At 39.1% G+C, this 21,349-nt stretch overlaps 1 protein-coding gene across 2 annotated transcripts in view; it reads right to left on the bottom strand.

The window, feature by feature from the left end:
• Nucleotides 1–21,349, bottom strand: part of STAC (SH3 and cysteine rich domain) — a 330,747-nt gene that overhangs the window by 200,350 nt on the left and 109,048 nt on the right. For both annotated transcript variants that reach the window (XM_075826963.1, XM_075826964.1), the window contains exon 2: nucleotides 8,061–8,337. In XM_075826963.1, coding sequence (XP_075683078.1) covers nucleotides 8,061–8,337 — 277 coding nt within the window. The remainder of the gene's footprint in view (nucleotides 1–8,060; nucleotides 8,338–21,349) is intronic.

Raw genomic sequence — 21,349 nt, 5'->3', positions numbered from 1 at the left:
CAGTTTATTAACTTAAAATTTAAAAAAACACCCCCTTTTCCCATTTTTCCCCTAGAGCATAGTAAAAAAATTAATAAATAAACGTAATTTGTATCGCCGCGTCAGTAAAAGTCTGAACTATTACAATATATCATTATTTAACCCGCACGGTGAACGCGGTAAAAAAAAACAAATTGTAAATGCCAGAATCTCTATTTTTTGGTCACCTCATCTCCTACAAAAAATTAATCAAAAAGTGATCAAAACCTTGCATGTACCCCAAAATGGTATTATTAAAAACTACAGCTTATCCCGCAAAAAATAAGCCCTCATACAACTTAATAGACGGAAAAATAATAAAGAAGTTATGGCTTTTCGATGGTGGGGAGGAAAAAACGGAAATGAAAATCTGAAAAAGTGCTGCGGCGGGAAGGGGTTAAGGTAAAGGTCTAAGGTAACTGTTGTATTGTAGAAGATGGGTCCAATTACCCCTTTACCGCCAGAAGCATGATAAAGACCCATGCTGGGTTGAAACGTTGCAAGTGTTACATGCTTGGTGAATAAACCGACACAGTTTTTGGAAACTTTGAGTGCTGCAGTTTCTTTCTCTTCAATGTTAGCTGTCTCTTTTGGACATGGGACTTTTTTTCTGCGTGAACCACCCATTATTGGGGAATTGTCCTCTCCTGTTGAAATCAATTTGGTTCTGCTGCTGACTTCTCGAAATATAAATCTAACGGTAAATACTCTCTCCTGATTCTTTTTGATCTCTCTGCAGCCTTTGACACTGTAGACTACCAACTCATACTCAATATTCTCCCACTATTGGCCATAAAGACACTGCTCTCTCTTGGTTTTCTTCCTATTTCTCTGACCGCTCATTCAGTGTGTCATTTGCCAGTTCTACTACTTCTTTTCCTCTTCCACTTGCTATTGGGGTTCCTCAGGGATCAGTCCTAGGTCCGGTCCTCTTTGCTCTGTACACAGCCCCTGTTGGACAAACCATGAGCAAATTTTTTGGCTTCCTTCTCTACTCTGATGTCACCCAATTATATGCCTCTTCCCATGACATCAACCCTGCTCTAATACAAAACACCAGTGATTGTCTGTCCGCTGTCTCTAACATCATGTCCTCTCTCTATCTGAATCTTTCAAAAACTGAGCTCCTTGTGACGTAGACTAGGGGATTTATACTACTGGTAAAACTCATAGCAAATATTAAGGTCATTATTTATTTCTACAGCCTGCCTTAGTAAATTGACCTCTGTAGAATTTGAAATTTAGAATTAACAATATTTTTTCTATATAATCTTTTCTGAGACTTGTACCTGGTTTGCAGCTTCTCAGTTACTATCACTATATACGATATTTACTACCATTTTCACTTGCATGAATGTTACCATAGAGGAGAGAAGGAATAGGACATGAGTAGATAAGATAGACATATGTTAATGGTGCTGTGCACTGACCGTCCCTATGGGGGAAGTCATTTTCCATGTGGCCTATCTACTGTAGACAAGCAATAAATTAACCTGCAATAAACTTGACTTACTGTTGCTGAAGTTGATGGCTCATGCTATTGTTGAACATATTGTCCTGAGGTTGTAAATTTCTTCAGTGAGACAGATAAATCATGATACATTTCTTAAATAGAAATAACAGATTCTACTTTATGGCTTCTGTTGTTTATGCTGCAATAGCAGATCGCTGATCATGGCATTGGCCCCGAATCTTGTATCTGAAGTTAACAATGCTCTATACCTATTTTTATAGCCAAGAATACCTAAAGTATGTTTCGGTACAGTCCATGACATTACCCAATTCTTATGTTCAATAATAAAATCATTAAAAAAGCATGAAATACAATATAAGGCAGAAATGACTAATTGTGCTTAAAGGGGTTTTCCCATGAGGGACATTTATGACATATCCACAGAATATGTCATAAATGTCAGACAGATGCGGGTCCCACCTCTGGGACACACACCTATCTCTAGAACGGGGCCCCCTAAACCCTGTTCTACCTTTCTCTGTTCCTCCTGCCTCCCTCGGCCACTTCCTGACTATATAGTCGGAAGATCCGAAAACAGTGTAGCTCTCTGAAATACGCTGTTTCCATAACTTCCATAGTAGTGAATGGTAGTTACGGAAACACCGTAGCATGCGAGCTGCGCTGTTTCCGTAGCTACCATTCAGTTCTATGGGACTTACGGAAACAGCATATTTCAATTAGCTACGCTGTTTCCTAATTCATGGTCGAAATTCACCTGCTTGTGCCGCAACACAGAGTAGTAAAACGGGGTTTAGGGGGCCCTGTTCTAGAGATAGGTGCGGGTCTCAGAGATGGGAACCGCATCTATCTGACATTTATGACGTAGCCTGTGGATATTGATACAAAAAGAAGGGTGATCAAGCAGCTGGGTTGTATGGATATAGCGTTGTTTTCAATTAAATCCACGTGAGTTAGATGCATGCTCAATTAGGTTACTTAACTGCCGATTTGTTTAGCTTCGCCAGATGAGTTATGCCTGCTACTTTTTGAAACTTCGATATCTCTGCATTTTTGCTGACCCTGGGGTATGCGCAGTGTAATCCTGTGATCGATGCTGGGCGCTGTGGCGTGGTGAACTTCTCTTGCCCTTTTTCCTTTCTGTTTTTCTTCTAGTGAAATAATGACTGAGATATATATATATATATATATATATATATATACAGTGAAGGAAATAAGTATTTGATCCCTTGCTGATTTTGTAAGTTTGCCCACTGTCAAAGTCATGAACAGTCTAGAATTTTTAAGCTAGGTTAATTTTACCAGTGAGAGATAGATTATATAAAAAAAAAAAAAGAAAATCACATAGTCAAAATTATATATATTTATTTGCATTGTGCACAGAGAAATAAGTATTTGATCCCCTACCAACCATTAAGAGTTCAGCCTCCTCCAGACCAGTTACACGCTCCAAATCAACTTGGTGCCTGCATTAAAGACAGCTGTCTTAAATGGTCACCTATATAAAAGACTCCTGTCCACAGACTCAATTAATCAGTCTGACTCTAACCTCTACAACATGGGCAAGACCAAAGAGCTTTCTAAGGATGTCAGGGACAAGATCATAGACCCGCACAAGGCTCGAATGGGCTACAAAACCATAAGTAAGATGCTGGGTGAGAAGGAGACAACTGTTGGTGCAATAGTAAGAAAATGGAAGACATACAAAATGACTGTCAATCGACATCAATCTGGGGCTCCATGCAAAATCTCACCTTGTGGGGTATCCTTGATCCTGAGGAAGGTGAGAGCTCAGCCGAAAACTACACGGGGGGAATTGTTAATGATCTCAAGGCAGCTGGGACCACAGTCACCAAGAAAACCATTGGTAACACATTACGCCGTAATGGATTAAAATCCTGCAGTGCCCACAAGGTCCCCCTGCTTAAGAAGGCACATGTACAGGCCCGTCTGAAGTTTCCAAATGAACATCTGGATGATTCTGAGAGTGATTGGGAGAAGGTGCTGAGGTCAGATGAGACTAAAATTGAGCTCTTTGGCATTAACTCAACTCGCCGTGTTTGGAGGAAGAGAAATGCTGCCTATGACCCAAAGAACACCGTCCCCACTGTCAAGCATGGAGGTGGAAACATTATGTTTTGGGGGTGTTTCTCTGCTAAGGGCACAGGACTACTTCACTGCATCAATGGGAGAATGGATGGAGCCATGTACCGTCAAATCCTGAGTGACAACCTCCTTCCCTCCACCAGGACATTAAAAATGGCTCGTGGCTGGGTCTTCCAGCAAGACAATGACCCGAAACATACAGCCAGGGCAACAAAGGAGTGGCTCAAAAAGAAGCACATTCAGGTCATGGAGTGGCCTAGCCAGTCTCCAGACCTTAATCCCATCGAAAACTTATGGAGGGAGCTGAAGATCCGAGTTGCCAAGGGACAGCCTCGAAATCTTAATGATTTACAGATGATCTGCAAAGAGGAGTGGGCCAAAATTCCATCTAACATGTGTGCAAACCTCATAAACAACTACAAAAAATGTCTGACTGCTGTGCTTGCCAACAAGGGGTTTGCCACCAAGTATTAAGTCTTGTTTGCCAAAGGGATCAAATACTTATTTCTCTGTGCACAATGCAAAAAAATATATATAATTTTGACAATGTGATTTTCTTTTTTTGTTTTTTGTTTTTTATATATATAGTCCATCTCTCACTGGTAAAGTTAACCTAGCCTAAAAATTCTAGACTGTTCATGTCTTTGACAGTGGGCAAACTTACAAAATCAGCAAGGGATCAAATACTTATTTCCTTCACTGTGTATATATATATATATATATATATATATATATATATATATAGTATATTGCCTGTTGTATTGAATGTATATAGTATACATCATTTTTCTTACACGTTTTTAATGTGAAATAATGTTATCGATGTTAACCATGCACCTGTATGAATCACCTGTTAGATTTTGATTGTGACTATCACTGGTCCAAATGTATCACGTGATGATCTACATCTACCTATTAAGCGGATGTTCTTAGATATGATGTTAGGCTTGAGAAAGACTTCACTCACCATGGGTCAAAACGATTCCTGTTTTTTGCAGATGTCTTGACAATAAAAATACTATTTTGAAGACTTGGGGACTGTGGATAGGTCATAAATGTCTCTCATGGGAAAACCTGTTTAACCACTTCAAGACCAGGATTATTTGTCATAAAAGGGTTTTCTGCGTCAGACAATCGCTTTCTAGGGCATATGGATGTAATAGAGGGAGGGGAGACCTCCTTTAAGCACTCTTCTCTATTGGCCAGAGTAGGGAGCTGCTGCAAAGAGCATGTATCCTCTTGGAAGACCTTGCAGGTCCATGCATTACATGAACAATCCATTTATTTATTGCCATCCCATTAAAATCTCTCCCCCTACTTCTCTGCTCTGATTGGACTATTTTCAGGGTCCTTTTTTAAAACTGGGGACTTCTTATGTGGCAGACAGGCCCTGGGCCTAGGTGTAACTGCTAACTAATCTACTACGCCCTTGGTAATTATTAATGCTGTTCACTGATTTAAGTAATACAGTTGGGTCTATAACAATCTTTAAAATATTCTCATATCAAAAAGAAAGGCTTTAACTATTAAATATGGAATAGATTTTACTGTATACAAGGTGAAACACACAAAGGCTTGCAAATCTAAACCAATGATAAAATAATGTAATAGGAAGTATATATATATATATATATATGTATATATATATATATATATATATATATGTATGTATGTATATACACTACCGTTCAAAAGTTTAGGGTCACTTAGAAATTTCCTTATTTTTGAAAGAAAAGCGCAGTTTTTTTCAATGAAGATAACATTAAATTAATCAGAAATATACTCTATACATCGTTAATGTGCTAAATGACTATTCTAGCTGCAAACGTCTGGTTTTTAATGCAATATCTACATAGGTGTATAGAGGCCCATTTCCAGCAACCATCACACCAGTGTTCTCATGGATGATTAGAAAACACTTGAAAACCCTTGTGCAATTATGTTAGCACCGCTGTAAACAGTTTTGCTGTTTAGAGGAGCTATAAAACTGACCTTCCTTTGAGCTAGTTGAGAATCTGGAGTATTACATTTGTGGGTTTGATTAAACTCTCCAAATGGCTAGAAAAAGAGAGCTTTCATGTGAAACTCGACAGTCTATTCTTGTTCTTAGAAATGAAGGCTATTCCATGCGAGAAATTGCCAAGAAACTGAAGATTTCCTACAACGGTGTGTACTACTCCCTTCAGAGGGCAGCGCACACAGGCTCTAACAAGAGTAGAAAGAGAAGTGGGAGGCCCCGCTGCACAACTGAGCAGCAAGACAAGTACATTAAAGTCTCTAGTTTGAGAAATAGACGCCTCATAGGTCCTCAACTAGCAGCTTCATTAAATAGTACCGCAAAACGCCAGTGTCAACATCTACAGTGAAGAGGTGACTCCGGGATGCTGGCCTTCAGGGCAGAGTGGCAAAGAAAAAGCTATATCTGAGACTGGCTAATAAAAGGAAAAGATTAATATGGGCAAAAGCACACAGACATTGGACAGAGGAAGATTGGAAAAAAGTGTTATGGACAGATGAATCAAAGTTTGAGGTGTTTGGATCACACAGAAGAACATTTGTGAGACGCAGAACAACTGAAAAGATGCTGGAAGAGTGCCTGACGCCATCTGTCAAGCATGGTGGAGGTAATGTGATGGTCTGGGGCTGCTTTGGTGCTGGTAAAGTGGGAGATTTGTACAAGGTAAAAGGGATTTTGAATAAGGAAGGCTATCACTCCATTTTGCAACGCCATGCCATACCCTGTGGACAGTGCTTGATTGGAGCCAATTTCATCCTACAACAGGACAATGACACAAAGCACACCTCCAAATTATGCAAGAACTATTTAGGGAAGAAGCAGGCAGCTGGAATTCTATCTGTAATGGAGTGGCCAGCGCGGTCACCAGATCTCAACCCCATAGAGCTGTTGTGGGAGCAGCTTGACCGTATGGTACGCAAGAAGTGCCCATCAAGCCAATCCAACTTGTGGGAGGGCCTTCTGGAAGCATGGGGTGAAATTTCTCCCGATTACCTCAGCAAATTAACAGCTAGAATGCCAAAGGTCTGCAATGCTGTAATTACTGCAAATGGAACATTCTTTGACAAAAGCAAAGTTTGAAGGAGAAAATTATTATTTGAAATAAAAATCATTATTTCTAACCTTGTCAATGTCTTGACTATATTTTCTAGTCATTTTGCAACTCATTTGATAAATATAAGTGTGAGTTTTCATGGAAAACACAAAATTGGGTGACCCCAAACTTTTGAACGGTAGTGTATATACTTGCTATTTCATTATTTTATCATTGGTCTAGATTTGCAAGCCTTTAATTATACATATATATGTTGTTATGGAAAAACTGTAACATGGTGTGCATTTGAAGTAAGGATTGAGAACAGAAAGTGACTACTTGCTCTGAATCAGGTAAAAGCTTTATATTTCAAACCAGTTTCCATCTTATAATACTCCAGTAGGATTTCTTCTATCATAGTTTTTTTTTGGCTAGCTAAAAACATTATGAATTATCAACATATTGACCATGTGTGAGTTCTAGTATTTAACATCAACTAGCATAGTACAGATGGCTACACTATATGACATCATTTTATTACAACTCTGCCAAAAAGTAAATCACTACTGAAAGCTAATATTATGCCTTCCAATGTAGAGTGCCAAGACCCATTATTTAATGACCACATTATATAATCTAGAGTAAAACATGTAATTTCTACCAGTATATAGTGCATCAGTATATCATGTGATAACTACCAATGTAAATGGTTATTCCACACCGTTCCTGTGGCGACAGTGCTGGGTTAGCACAGCGGCCCCTTTACTGTCTTTCCCTGCGCTCCTGGAAAAGCAGAACTGTAGCCTTTTCTTTTAGCGGTATGACACGCAGAATCAGTTTATTGACAAGTGCAAAATGGATATTAGAGAAACATTGAAGGGTTGGACATACTGTAGTTGGGACAACACTTTCTATTGATGCTGATTTCTCAACATAGAAGCAAAAGGGGTAAATAAGTAAAAAAAAATACACACTTTTGCAAAAAATATGTATGCTTTACTTAATCACCCACAAACTCTCGGAACTCATATATACTGCTAGAATGTATATGTATTATACACATAGCAAGGCATGAGGGGGAACGTGCATTACACTAACAATTTTGGTTGGCCATGTGCGTAAAAAAGAGAGGCATTCAAGTTTTGACATGCTAGGGAGCTGATGTGGTGAAGATAACAGTAAAGAGGTAAATGAAAGTGGGGGGGTTTTCAATAAATCTGATTTATAAAATTTCATTTTTAATTGTCCTAAAGTTTTGGATACCAAATCGTTAGAATTCTGGACATGAGATTTGTTTAAAAAATATCTTTGGCTTAAAAAAAAAACCTATGGAAACAGAAGCACGTTTTATTCAATTTACACGTTTCATCTCCGACATATATTCAAAATAATTTAGGCTGTTAAGAAAGTCTTACCTACAATCATGTGATTGCATACATCGCAAAAAGTGGGCTTTTTAAAGACATGCTCCTGAAAAACATGTGCCTTGCTATCAGGTGGCTGTGGGACTTTGGTAGGGGTTGAAGGCTGAGTCTCTGAGCTTTGGATTTGGCTGGCGTTGGTTGGACTATCTTCTGGCTCCAAATCTACTTGGAATTTCATTTCACTATTAGTTCTTTGGAAGAAGTTGTCGGCACTTTTACTCCGTACACTCTTGGTCTTGAATGATAATGATTTCTTAAGCTTCTGGAGCTGTAAACAATAAAGAAAGATTCGCAAGTCAAACAGTTGTCTAGAATTTTTTAATATTTGTTATAAACTACTAAAATAAATATGTAATGGAAAACCGAACACTCATATGCTGGTACATTTCACCATCCCTGTCTGCTGTTGCTGGTAATGGCCATCTTCATCTCTATACTTCTGCTTTAAATTTCATTGTACACTCTGTTGTTATTCTAATGGCTAATAGTTTACTTTTATTTAAACACCAGCAGCAAGTCTTCTTTTTTCATAGTGTCTGAAGAAGGTCGAATGTATAGACCGAAACTTTAAACCTATTTTTGGATTACTACTTTTCGTTATATGTAAAATAAAAAAATCACTAATTGCATAATGCCTTGGAGTGCTGAGTTCCCATTTTTAGCATAGAATATGTTACACTCACTTCATAAACTTCACACATGTTTTTGACAAATCAGACCACATCTCCAACCCCCCCCCCCCACCACACTAGATATGTATACAGAGGTCACACTATAAATTTTCCAGCAGAGTAAAAATTACTCTGTATTTTTAGCCAAGGAAGAGTATACTATTTGCAGTAATTTAGTTTAATAGTACATAGGTATATGTGATGTTAAAAGATTTTCATTTATGAACGGAATAATTTCTTTAACGAATAACAATGCTCCCATGCATAAATAGGGAGTTTTGGGAATTATGGGGGAGATTTTTTTTTAAAACTAGAGTAAGGATTCGTACACAAATTTCAGGTCAAATGATGGACACCTCAGCAGAACCTGACGGACCTTATTATAAGTAAATGGGTTCCGTGGGGTGCCGCTGGTGTCCATCATGCAATGGATTCATCACAGCATTGTGGCGTCAATTAAATGTAAGCCACACAATAGAAGTGAACAGAGCTTAAATGGTACCTGTCGTTTCATTTGTCTTTTCAGGATAAACTACCATGTGTGAGTACATGAGGAGCAGCACTACTTCTGGCCATTATCTGACTTTGATTTAGCAGTTTTCCCCTTTGCATGCTTTATATGTATTTTGTATTTCTCTCTGAGCTGTGGGGTAGAGACTAGTTGCCATACACTACACACAGTAAGAAGAGGAGAATCTGCTCCCCAACCTTCTCTCTCACTCAGAAAGAGCCCCAGGATCATCCAGGACATATGTAGAGAAGTACTGACCTGTACTGATGTGAATAAAGTGCGTTGGTTGGGATAGAAAGTTTCTATGCCTGTCGTTCTGCTCTTATCTCCTGCACTTCCTGCTCACTCTTCCCCCTCCCCTCTCCATAGACATGTGTAATCTGATACATGTGTGCTGCAGTCCGACTCGAGATGGATACAGCTGAATTTTGAAGAAAGTCAGTTTAGCAGAGGGAGGAGGAGCAGGAAAACATCCAGATAAGAGCAGAAAGCGGCTTGTTATTCTGATAAGATATATTACAAAGTTTGTTATAATCGCCTGCACTATTCATTTATGCAAAGTTTGTTAGGCAAATTGACATAGTTGCCAATAGCAATTAATCTGTATATACCCATATATAATACACACCTGTGTGTACTATATATACAGGGTGGGCCATTTATATGGATACACCTAAATAAAATGGGAATGGTTGGTAATATTAACTTCCTGTTTGTGGCACATTAGTATATGGGAGGGGGGAAAATTTTCAAGCTGGGTGTTGACCATGGCGGCCATTTTGAAGTCAGACATTTTGTATCCAACTTTAGTTTTTTCAATGGGAAGAGGGTCATGTGACACATAAAACTTATCGAGAATTTCACAAGAAAAACAATGGTGTGCTTGGTTTTAACGTTACTTTATTCTTTCATGAGTTATTTACAAGTTTCTGACCACTTATAAAATGTGTTCAAAGTGCTGCCCATTGTGTTGGATTGTCAATGCAACCCTCTTCTCCCACTCTTCAAAAACTGATAGCAACACCGCAGAAGAAATGCTAGCACAGGCTTCCAGTATCCGTAGTTTCAGTTGCTGCACATCTCGTATCTTCACAGCATAGACAATTGCCTTCAGATGACCCCAAAGATAAAAGTCTAAGGGGGTCAGATCGGGAGGCATTTCTTCTGCGAGACACTACCCTGCATCCATCTTTCAAAAGCTTCTCTAATTTTGAATCTTCGCAAAGCAGGGGAATGTATTTTAACACCATATTTTTGATAGTATCAAACTGCTTGCTGAATTGTAATACAAGAGTTGGAGTGCTGTAACTTGTGGTGTAATTTACTGGAGTGATTCTGGTTTTATCAGTAAAAATGAGGGAATCTCTGTCTTTGGTTCCAACGATACTTTTGGCCCTTGCTAGTGTCCAATCTTTATAACCTCTGGCCCTTAATCTTCGGCAGATAGCAGATTCCTCTTTGACATATCCTCTATGTAAACTGCAATTTCGTTTGGCACGTGTCAGCTCGCCTATAGGAATTGCAGAAATAGTATGGGTAGGATGACAACTAGTTGCATGCAATATAGTATTGCCTGATATTGGTTTGCAATAAATATCAGAGCGGATGATATCTCCGATTTTACAAGTCAATTTGAGATCAAGAAAGTTAATACATGTTGAATTGTAGTTATGAGTAAATCTGAGGTTGGATGCATTGTTGTTCATGAATAATAAAAACATCGGTATGGCAGACACATCTCCCTCCCAAATGAATAGGAGATCATCAATGTATATGCCATACAAGTGGATGAAATGTGAACATGGATTAGTTGGGGAAAATATAAAGTGCTCCTCCCACCATGCCATAGTGAGATTGGCTATGGAGGGGGAGAACTTGGCCCCCATGGATACTCCTCTTTTTTGTAAGTAAAAACTTCCTGCAAAATTGAAGTAGTTGTGCATCATAAGAAAATGGGTTATCTCTACCAAGAATGTTTCCATAACCTGATCATACCCACTGTATTTATGGAGATGATACGTAAGGGCCTCAAGAGCAATTTCATGTGGAATACTAGTGTAGAGGGAGACAACATCGCAAGTCAGCCACGTATAGTCATGATGCCATATTTTGTTATGAAAGGCCTCAAGGACATCTTTGGTGTCCTTGAGGTGCCCTGGTACTCTGGTGACAAGGGGCTGGAGAAATGTATCCAACCATTCAGATGTCCTCTCTGTCAGAGAACCTATGCCGGAGACAAGGGGGGAGGATTAATTCCCTTATGTGTCTTTGGGAGTGCATGCAGCATGGGGACTATTGGAAGTTCTACCAACAGATATTTATATTCTTTATCTGAAAATATACCCAAATTCAAACCCTTATCCAATATTTTTTTCAGAATAGTACAGAAATTCTTAGTTGGATTTTGGTATAATCTGGTATATGTATCTGTATCGTTTAACAGTATCATAATTTGACTGATGTAAATGTCTTTATCCATAACCGTGATGCTGCCTCCTTTATCTGCCATGCGAATGACTATATCTGGATTGTCCCGTAACAGTTTTATTGCTTGTTTCTCCGACAATGTAAGGTTGTGTGAGGATATATCGATTTTGATTGATTCTTGGATTTTATACAGCTCTCGTTCCATAACCTGCTGGAATATGTCCATTGACTCGGTACGAGACTGGATGGGATAAAATCCTGGGTTTTTTACTTCAAGTTTGGATGTCGTTAGGGGAGATTGGTTGATATGTTGTCCAGCAAGATCTTCAAGGTGTATCAATGTAGTTTGTTCTTGGAACGACAGTGTTTTGTAGACATTGACCACTGGGGATATTTCAGAGATTTCTTGTGGTGGGATTGCAGGAGGTTCTTCAGATCTCAGAAAATGCCTTTTGATGGTAAGATTTCGTATAAACTTGTTTATATCAAGCAAGGTATTGAATAAATCAAAATCTTGATTTGGCACAAAATTGAGCCCTAATGAGAGAACTCTAATTTGGAATTTTGTTAATGGCATTGAGGAAAGGTTGACCACATCCAGGGTCCTCAGTGCCTCTGGTTCCTCAGTCTCCGGGGCAATATGATGCCGGCTTGATTTGTGCTTTCTGCCCCCCCTCTTCCCCCGTTTTTTGAAACATCTCGTGTGCTGTTGTGGTTGAATCTTGATCGTTGACTGTTTCTGGACATATCAGTATCCGATTCCTCCTCTGCCCCATCTGTGGTTTCAGGTTCAGTGGAACTGAAACTGACTTTGTGGGAGTTGGAAAAATATTTGTGTGGAGATCGTCTATTCCTCAAAATAGATTTGGTCTTGTATTTGTTGTAATTAGTTTTGTGCCACCTATAGACTTCATTCTTGCTGTAGTCCTGGTTATCTCTCTGGAACTTGTTTTTTTTAGTTTCTGCGATAGATTTTTCCAGTTGCTCCAGGTGATCATTGGTTCGCTTTTGCAGCAATGTGAAGTCTGGTGACCTGGAGGATAAATTAATCTCTTCCCTTATTTTGCTAATGTCCGTTTGTAGTTCCATTAATTTAATATTCTCTTGTTTGGTAATCAGCCGCATAAGGTTGATTGAACAGTCAGTCAGAATGCTGTTCCACAACAGTACTCAAATCAAATTTTGTGTTCTTTTACTTTCTTTTAGTTCACATTAAAAAAAATTTTTGGGAAAGTTCTGTCAGAATATAATCTAAATGGCTTTATCAATTAAGCTTAGTTTCATATTATATATCGTATCAAACAAATAAAGATGAACAAGAACTAATATGTATTGTAAACCATTCTAAATAAACCTATTAGATGTTCAATTTTGCATTTGGCATGAAGTTTCAGGGTATGTTCACACGCTGAGCCAAAAACATCTGAAAATACGGAGCTGTTTTCAAGGGAAAACAGCACCTGATTTTAAGACGTTTTTTGAGCAACTCACCTTTTTCGCTGCGTTTTTCGCGCCGTTTTTTCGGCCGTTTTTGGAGCTGTTTTCAATAGAGTCTATGAGAAAACGGCTCCAAAAACGTCCCAAGAAGTGTCCTGTACTTCTTTTGACGAGGCTGTAATTTTACGCGTCGTCTTTTGACAGCTGTCAAACGATGTCGCGTAAATTACAGGTCGTCGGCACAGTACGTCGGCAAACCCATTCAAATGAATGGGCAGATGCTTGCCGACGTATTGGAGCCGTATTTTCAGGCGTAAATTGAGGCATAATACGCCTCGTTTACGCCTGAAAATAGGTCGTGTGAACCCAGCCTTAATACAAATGTGTTCAGTAAATAACCTTTAATAATTAGAATAGATTACTATCTACTCACGCATAAACATGTGAGCTATCCGTATATTAAGGACGCACTCTATTCCCGGAGACTTGAAGACCAAATTCACACCAATTATTATGTTGCGTTAATACCCTTCCCTACTTGAAATTTATGTTTTATATGGATTTATGGTCTTCTAAATATCACAATTGGCATCCGTTGCCAATAAAGATACCACATTTAATGTTTACACTTAGAAATCACTTAATACCGAATTTATACGTATCTAATGCATGAATAAACTAAGGTCCTGATTTATATACATTTCTTTCAAGCTTAGGTACAAGTAATAGTTTCCAAATAAATAAAATAAAATACTCCTCTCGTTTGGAGACATGATCTATTATTCATTTAGGAAGCAAGGGCGCATCGTGTTTTCGTAAAAAGAGATAAAAACAAAAAATAATAAAATTAAACTTAGATATAAGAATGTGCTGTACTAGTAGTGAAATAAATACTAATAAAAACAAACATATCAATTTGTTCTGGATGTTCGACAATAGACTTTTTAAATACGTTATAATGCCACCACATTTAGTTCATAATTAATTGACCGGTTCAAAAATATATAAAACTGATAAATATATTTCCCAAACAATTAACATTTTGTTACACTGTTACATATTTATACAAAGAAACCTTTTTTCTTCAATCTTTTTTAACAGAATTTAATTCTTCTCCATGTAAATGTTTTACATTTTTTGATATGATACTATGTTATGTTTGTTTTTCATGTATGTACGAGTATTATTATGGCCGTGTGTTTCAGTTTCCCCCTTATATGTTCATAATAATAACCAAGTCTAATTCAACCGAATTAGTATTGAAATAATATCTATATTCACATATTATAAGTTTGAATTACTTTTGAGTAAAATTGTGTGTAAAATAAATACATAATAACATTATGTTAAATCTACGTAATTCCAACTTACCTATTCGCTGTTTGCTAGCCACTCCTTACTTGCTGAATCTTTCCAATCACTGATATTTGCATAGCGGCTTCAACAGCTGACAACCGAGCATAAAGTGGAGTCTTAGACACACGGTCATTATCTTTCCTGCCATGACTAAGAACGCAGACCACGTTCGAAACGCGTAGGCTGGGGTATACACCCTGACTACTCCTACCTTGGGACTGCGTCTCCCTTCTGATTTTAAGGATTTCTCCAATAAACATGGGACTTGTTTTTCCCTTTTAACCACCATCAGCGCTGGATCATTTTTTTCTTCTATCTTGCTGTTCCACACCGCGGGCCGTCGTGGGGATCCGAGCGACGCTGTTGGAGACGCAGACCGGTGAGCTGGAGGTTCTCTCCCTGTTTCTATATTTTGGATATTCCTATTTCAGTGTCCCCACATATAAAGATAGGAAATAGATATTGTTATATTTGGAGACATGGATAGAAATAAACGTGAATCTAAATAAGACTGTATGCCAGTATTACGTTCATTAAAAAGTCACAAAATATGGCGCATGCCATATATGCGCAAAAATGTGCAACTTTTTCTCATCTTAAGCTGCCCCTGTTACTTAAAAAAAGGGAGCAAAGCTTAGTATAAGACAGCACTGCCTGACAAATTCAGTATATTTACGTCAGATACTGATGTAAATTATAGTGGAAATCTGCGCCAGATTTTCCTTTTTGCCGCATGGACATCAGAAGATGTGACAAATTTAATAAGAGGCGAGCACCTCTTTATAAATTATTAGCATCTTAATCCTGCGGGCTTTATATTGAGGCAATGTTCATGTGGTATATTTTTAGGCATATTTCAAAGTGTATTACGCTCTGAAAAACATTTGATGTACGCCTGCAAACAGCCTCCCATTGATTTCAATGGGAAATACGCTCTGTAGTTTATATGAGGCGTATTTTTACAACTCGTAAAAATATGCGCATTTAAAAAGAAGTGACATGTCACTTATTGAAGCATTTTACAAGCCGTTTTTCTCCATTTGCCATTGACAATAAAAACTCTTTGAAAATATGCCTCAAAATACACTTCTAACACATGTTGTTTTTTAAAACAGCTGTTTGTCTTGAAATCTGCCATGTATTTTTTAGCCTGAACATATGCTGTGTGAACATAGCCTTAAACTAGCGTATGAAATGCGAGTCTTTGTAAATCTGCTCTAAAGTTTCCATTATGAAACTGCACCGGACAGATATCTAAACAGGAATTGTCATCAGAATCTTTCAGTAGTACAGTTTAAATTGGCCATAGAATTAAGATTTTGACTGCTAATCCTGATCATTTTTAATTTGTCCGATTATTTTGTCCCCATGGCGACATCGGAGGTATCTGGCGATCATTTATTAAACATGTATTCTCAAGTTAGAGAGAATATCTATAGCCAGCCTTAGGCTTTCAGTGTGTATCGTAAAGTGACCATCTCTCAGTATAGTAGTAAAATATTATCATTCACATTTTTAGGGTAGACTAAAGCACCTTTTTTTATCTCCTCTGATCTCACCATATCTTCAGTTTGCATGATTATTCAGTAGTGTAGGGAGAGAGACAAGTCGCTGACAGACACCTCGGGTAGCAACATATCTCTCAGCAGAACAAAGGATCATCATCGGACATGTTGAAATCCAAGTAGTCTGATGCTCGTTTCATCTCAGCCATCCGGGGGCGGTTGGTAGGCCTTCATATGCATTCGATTTTTGGGGTCCACCAACATCATTAGCAAAAATTATCCAGATTAGTAAGGATCATTATTTGAGATAATTTCTCTTTTGACCCAGCGAGGATTCATCAGGGTCATTAAGTAGATCTGAAGGTTAAGACTAAAGTATAGAATAAAGCATCTTCATAGTGACGTAAGGCTTGATAAATAAAAGATGAAAGTATTTCAGCACAATTCACTGCAGTGAGTCACATTTACTTTGCTTCTAAAATGGCTTTTCTAATGGCCTAGCAGGGGATGTAGCAATCAAACCTCATTAGTGCATCTAAGAAAGGAAAATTATAGAATCATGAGGTGTCTAGAATGACATTCATTATTGATTTGACATGTGCTGTAATTTAGAAGGTTTGCACTGAGCCAATTGCATTTTTTATCTTATTTTACCCAGACGCTTTCTACACAAGGAAAGACATCTTTACTTCTGTCATAATCAGCATTGAATGTATAGCTAATGCCGTAACCTAAATAGTTACTTATTTAACTTTATATTGCATGGTGCCTCTTTTTGCCAGAGGAGTCTTCATAGCAGTGAAAGAATTAAATCAATGTGATGTGTGGTACTGATGCTGGGGAAGTATGGTCTATTGGACATTTAATGATAATGCAAGATGATATGAAGGGCCATTTACACATAGTAAATAACTAACAAATTTTATTATATTTACCTAAATTTTTTATCTATTGAATGTATGTGTTTAGTGTTTTTAAACATTTTTCTAATAGACATTTATTAAAAATTTATTATTTACTATACATAGAAGCTGCTTAGTGCCGCTGTAAGGCAAATCAATCAGCTGGACTGACAGTTCGGCTGACAGTGGCTCCTGTGTGCCTCTAAGGCCTCATGCACACTAACGTGCTTTTGCGGCCGCAATTCCCCCGAAAATCCACGGGAGAATTGCAGCCACATTCATTTCTATGGGGCCATGCACAAGACCGTAGTTTTTACGGTCCGTGCATGGCCCAGGAGCCCGCACCGCAGAAAGAACGAACATGTCTTATTCCGTGTTCTGCGGTCCGCGGTTGCATCAAAACTGTGTGTGTAATCCTGGTCAAGGGCCGGGTTTCCACGGGTTTGATATGCTGCGTAAAAACTGCGCAGCTTATCCAACCTGGAACCCGCAGTACATTACATCCGAAAAACCTCACCATATTGTGGTGAGATTTTTCCGGACAGGCTTTCCGCTGCGGAAAGCAGCTGTAAAAAAACCGCACATACTTACCTAGGCCGTTGTTATGGCGACGCGTCTCCTGTGCAGTCCGGTCCGGCCTTGCGGGATGAAGCTGCAGCCCATGTGACCGCTGCAGCCTGTGATTGGCTGCAGTGGCGGTCACATGGGATGTTCCGTCATCTCAGGAGTCCGGCCCCCTGATGTCATGTGCCAGCCTCTTGGGATGACGTTTCATCCCATGTGACCGTCGCTACAGCCTGTGATTGGCTGCAGTGGTCACATGGGATGCAACGTCATCCCGGGAGGCCAGACTGGACGAAGAAACACAGACTTCTGGGTAAGTATGTTTTTATTTTTCCGTTGTTGCGCAAAAGTCTCAACACTTGGCTTTTTGTTGCGGGTTTTGCATCCCCATTGAAATCAATGAAGAAAACCCGCAACAGAAAATCCACGAAAACACAGCATAAATTGACATGCTGCAGATTTAAATTCTGCACCGCAGGTCAATTTATTAACGTTTACGATGTGTTTTTTCTCTGCAGCGTAAGCATGAGATTTTCTTAATCTCATCCACTTTGCTGCTACTGTAAATGCTGCGGAATTTCTGCACAGAATTCCGTTGCGGAAATTCCGCAGTGTTTGCGCTACGTGGGAACCCGGCCTTAGGATTATATTGTTTGTTAGAGGAACACAGGAGCTGCTGTCACCCGAGCCCTCAGTCTAGCTGACTAACGGATTTGGCTTACAGCAGCGCTATGCAGCTACATAGAAGCCGCAGCACTAAAACAAAATTCAATTTTCAATAAATGTCTATTAGAAAAATGTTTAACACTAAACACATACATTAAATAAAGGTTTACATTGCCTTTTATGCATCTAAAACCCACGCATCATGCACTTCATCAGCTTAGGGCCAATGCTAAATGGCAGAGCGCCTGTAACAAAATGTGGTTATATATAGCGACAACATATTCAGCAGAAATTATGATCGTTTACATCAGTCCCAGTGCCTAATAGGGGCTCACAATCTAATTTTCTTACACACATTAGCTTCAGTATCATTGGAAGCCAAATAAACAATCAGTACGTTTCTGGAATATGAGAGGAAACTGGAGTACTTGGAGAAAATTCACACAAACATGGAAGGAACATACAAACTTCGTGCAGTTGGAATCCTTGGCCAGATTCAAAGCCAGGTCCCCATTGCTGCAGGGCAACAGCTTATATCTCTAATATGCATGCCTAATGTGGATACAGTGGACAACCTAAAGGTGGCATTTAAAGCTTTTTTTTTAAAAAAACACATCATTTTTCTTGAATAATTTCAAAATTTTGCAATAAATACATACGTAGATCACATACGTAGAAAGTATGCATAATAGAACATCACAGAAAATAAAACGTATAAGAAAGTAAAATACATGGCATAAACGTATTCCATATCGTAAGAGCTAAAATCCCCAACATCCGCACCCAAAGCACGACTCTGGCTACCAGAGTAAATATTAAGAGTGAATGATTCCAGACAATATACTCAAATTAAGACATGAGTTGCAAATCCCCGAGAGCGCCTTTCAGAACTTCCCTATTGTACCAGGCAGTGTATTTAAATGGTGTGACAATGACCGCTATTTCTGGATCAGTAAACTGTGATTCAGTAAAGATTCTCCACTTGGTAAACTATTTCTCAGCACCTGATTCTTTTTGTCTTTCCACTTCTATACATTCCAACCCCAATGATTTTTTTAATTGTGTCACAATCATGTCTATATTCTGTATGTCTTTGTCTAGCCATTTAGAAAGAAAACAACGTAGTGCCACTAATAGAACTATATGTAACAGGGGAGTAGGAGATCCCGTCTCCTGACGATCGTTCACATCTGGTGGTCTAACCTGATAAAACAATAGAGACTGAGGGGACATGGGAAGGCTCGCCTTCCAGTGGTCAAATACATACATTCGGACCGCCCACCAAAACCTTTTGGTGTAAGCACAACCCCATACCCCATGCCATAGACTTGTCAATGGGGTATGACATTTGGGACAAGCAGTTATAAAATCTGGGAATGATGGAGAAGGTAGTATGTTAAAGCCATATATAGCTGTGTGCATCAACTTAAAGTAGATTTCCCTCCATCTCTCATTCAATATGACCTTTAGTAATTTTTCCCAACCTTCTTGTATGATCACCCCTATGTCAGGATCCTGAGTCCATCTCTCCCATGTTTTAAACATAAGTTTGGGTTGAATTGTTAGGAAGTTGTCTCTAAGAGCTCTATAAAGGACCGAGATAGACACTCTATGAGTCATCGGGCCTATGACTTCATCCAGCGTGTGAGTTGGATGAATAAATCCCATAGCCTGGATGTACAGAAGGATCTAACCTGGAGCACCTGAAGAAAATTACCTTCGGTTGATCTCAATTTAGCCAAAATTTCAGACGAGGTGGGCCACCCTTTTTCCTCACTGTGCATCAGATCTCCTGCACACCCGATCCCACTGGCCACCCAAGAGGCAAAGGCACCTTCCCTCTCCTCACCCGGGAGAAATTCCTGATGTCCCCATAAAGGCATTTGTTTGGACAATAAATGAGGAAATCCAAATATCTTATGGAGTACTTTCCAAGCAATGACCGTATCCCATGAAAGGCTTCATATTTTGAGGCGTTGTGGAAGTGAAGCAACTTTACAATGTAATAAGACTTTTAAATTCCAGGACGAGGCATGTGCGGTTTCCAGGTCCAGATTTGAGTAATGTCTCGACTCATGGAGCGAGTCTACTACGTGTCGGAAGAGAAATATCACATTATAACATTTGGGAACTTTATACCTCCATCAGCTTTACAAAGCATTAGTTTAGTAAGTGCTATACGCGGCCTTTTACCCTCCCAAATGAACCGTGTAAATGCGGAATTTAGTCTAGAGACATCAACAAGTGTGAGCAACAATGGAAGCGTTTGAAAGGGATACAGGAGTCTAGGGAAACTAATCATTTTAACTAGGTGACACCTGTCCAGAAAGGACAACGGTAACTGGCACCATCTCGTGAGCTCCGTCTGTATTTTTTTTTAAATTGGTGAAAAATTAAGTCGGTATAGATGCTCAGTGGATTTCTCTATCTTAATGCCCAGATATGTGATATATTGGTGGGTAGGATATATGCCGCATCCCAATGATTGTCAGAAATTTCTAGGGAATGGATGTCCTAATTCCAAGATTTCGCTTTTCGTTACATTGGCTCTGTGTCCTGAGCAGAGTCCAAAGTGACACAAAAAATCAAAATTAGGTACTAAATGCTTCTGTGGATTCGACAAAAAGAGAATGACATCATCAGCAAATAATACTATCTTTACTTCATTAGTTCCCACTTTTATTCCACTAAACAATATGGAGTCTACCAGGAATCGTGGCATGGGTTCCAAAGCTAGGTTAAATAACAATGGTGACAATGGACAACTCTGACGAGTCTCTTTGTGCAACTCAAAGGGGGCTGATAAAAATTCCGGGGTATGAATGCGATCCTGCGGATTGGCATAAATACCCTTCAAAAATGTCCTAAAGACTTCCTGAACACACATCTGAAAGCCTTTTCCGCATCCAATGCCAGTAGCGCAGCTCTGGTTCCTGGCTGGGGATGATGCTTTACCGTCTCGGTACTACTCCGAGCTGTGGTGGCGAATCTCCAAAAAGTATTGGCAGCACTTGTCAATACTTTTCGGACATTCGCTACCGCAGCTCGCTCCCTAACAGACCCCACCTGGGAACGTCCCACTAAAGCAGGTAAATATAGAGCTAGGGTATTTGCCAAGATCTTCTACAGAAATTTCTGACCTTGATCAATTAACGATATTGGCCGGTAGGACCCCGGGTCTAGAGGATCCTTTCCTTTTTGGGCATCACCTTAATATAAGACAGCTTGCCTTCAGCGGGAA

The sequence above is a fragment of the Rhinoderma darwinii genome, chromosome 5 (genome assembly GCF_050947455.1).
Source record: "Rhinoderma darwinii isolate aRhiDar2 chromosome 5, aRhiDar2.hap1, whole genome shotgun sequence".
Classification (NCBI taxonomy): domain Eukaryota; kingdom Metazoa; phylum Chordata; class Amphibia; order Anura; family Rhinodermatidae; genus Rhinoderma; species Rhinoderma darwinii.
Note: the sequence above shows the minus strand (reverse complement) of the source record. Positions and strands in the feature narration are given on the sequence as shown.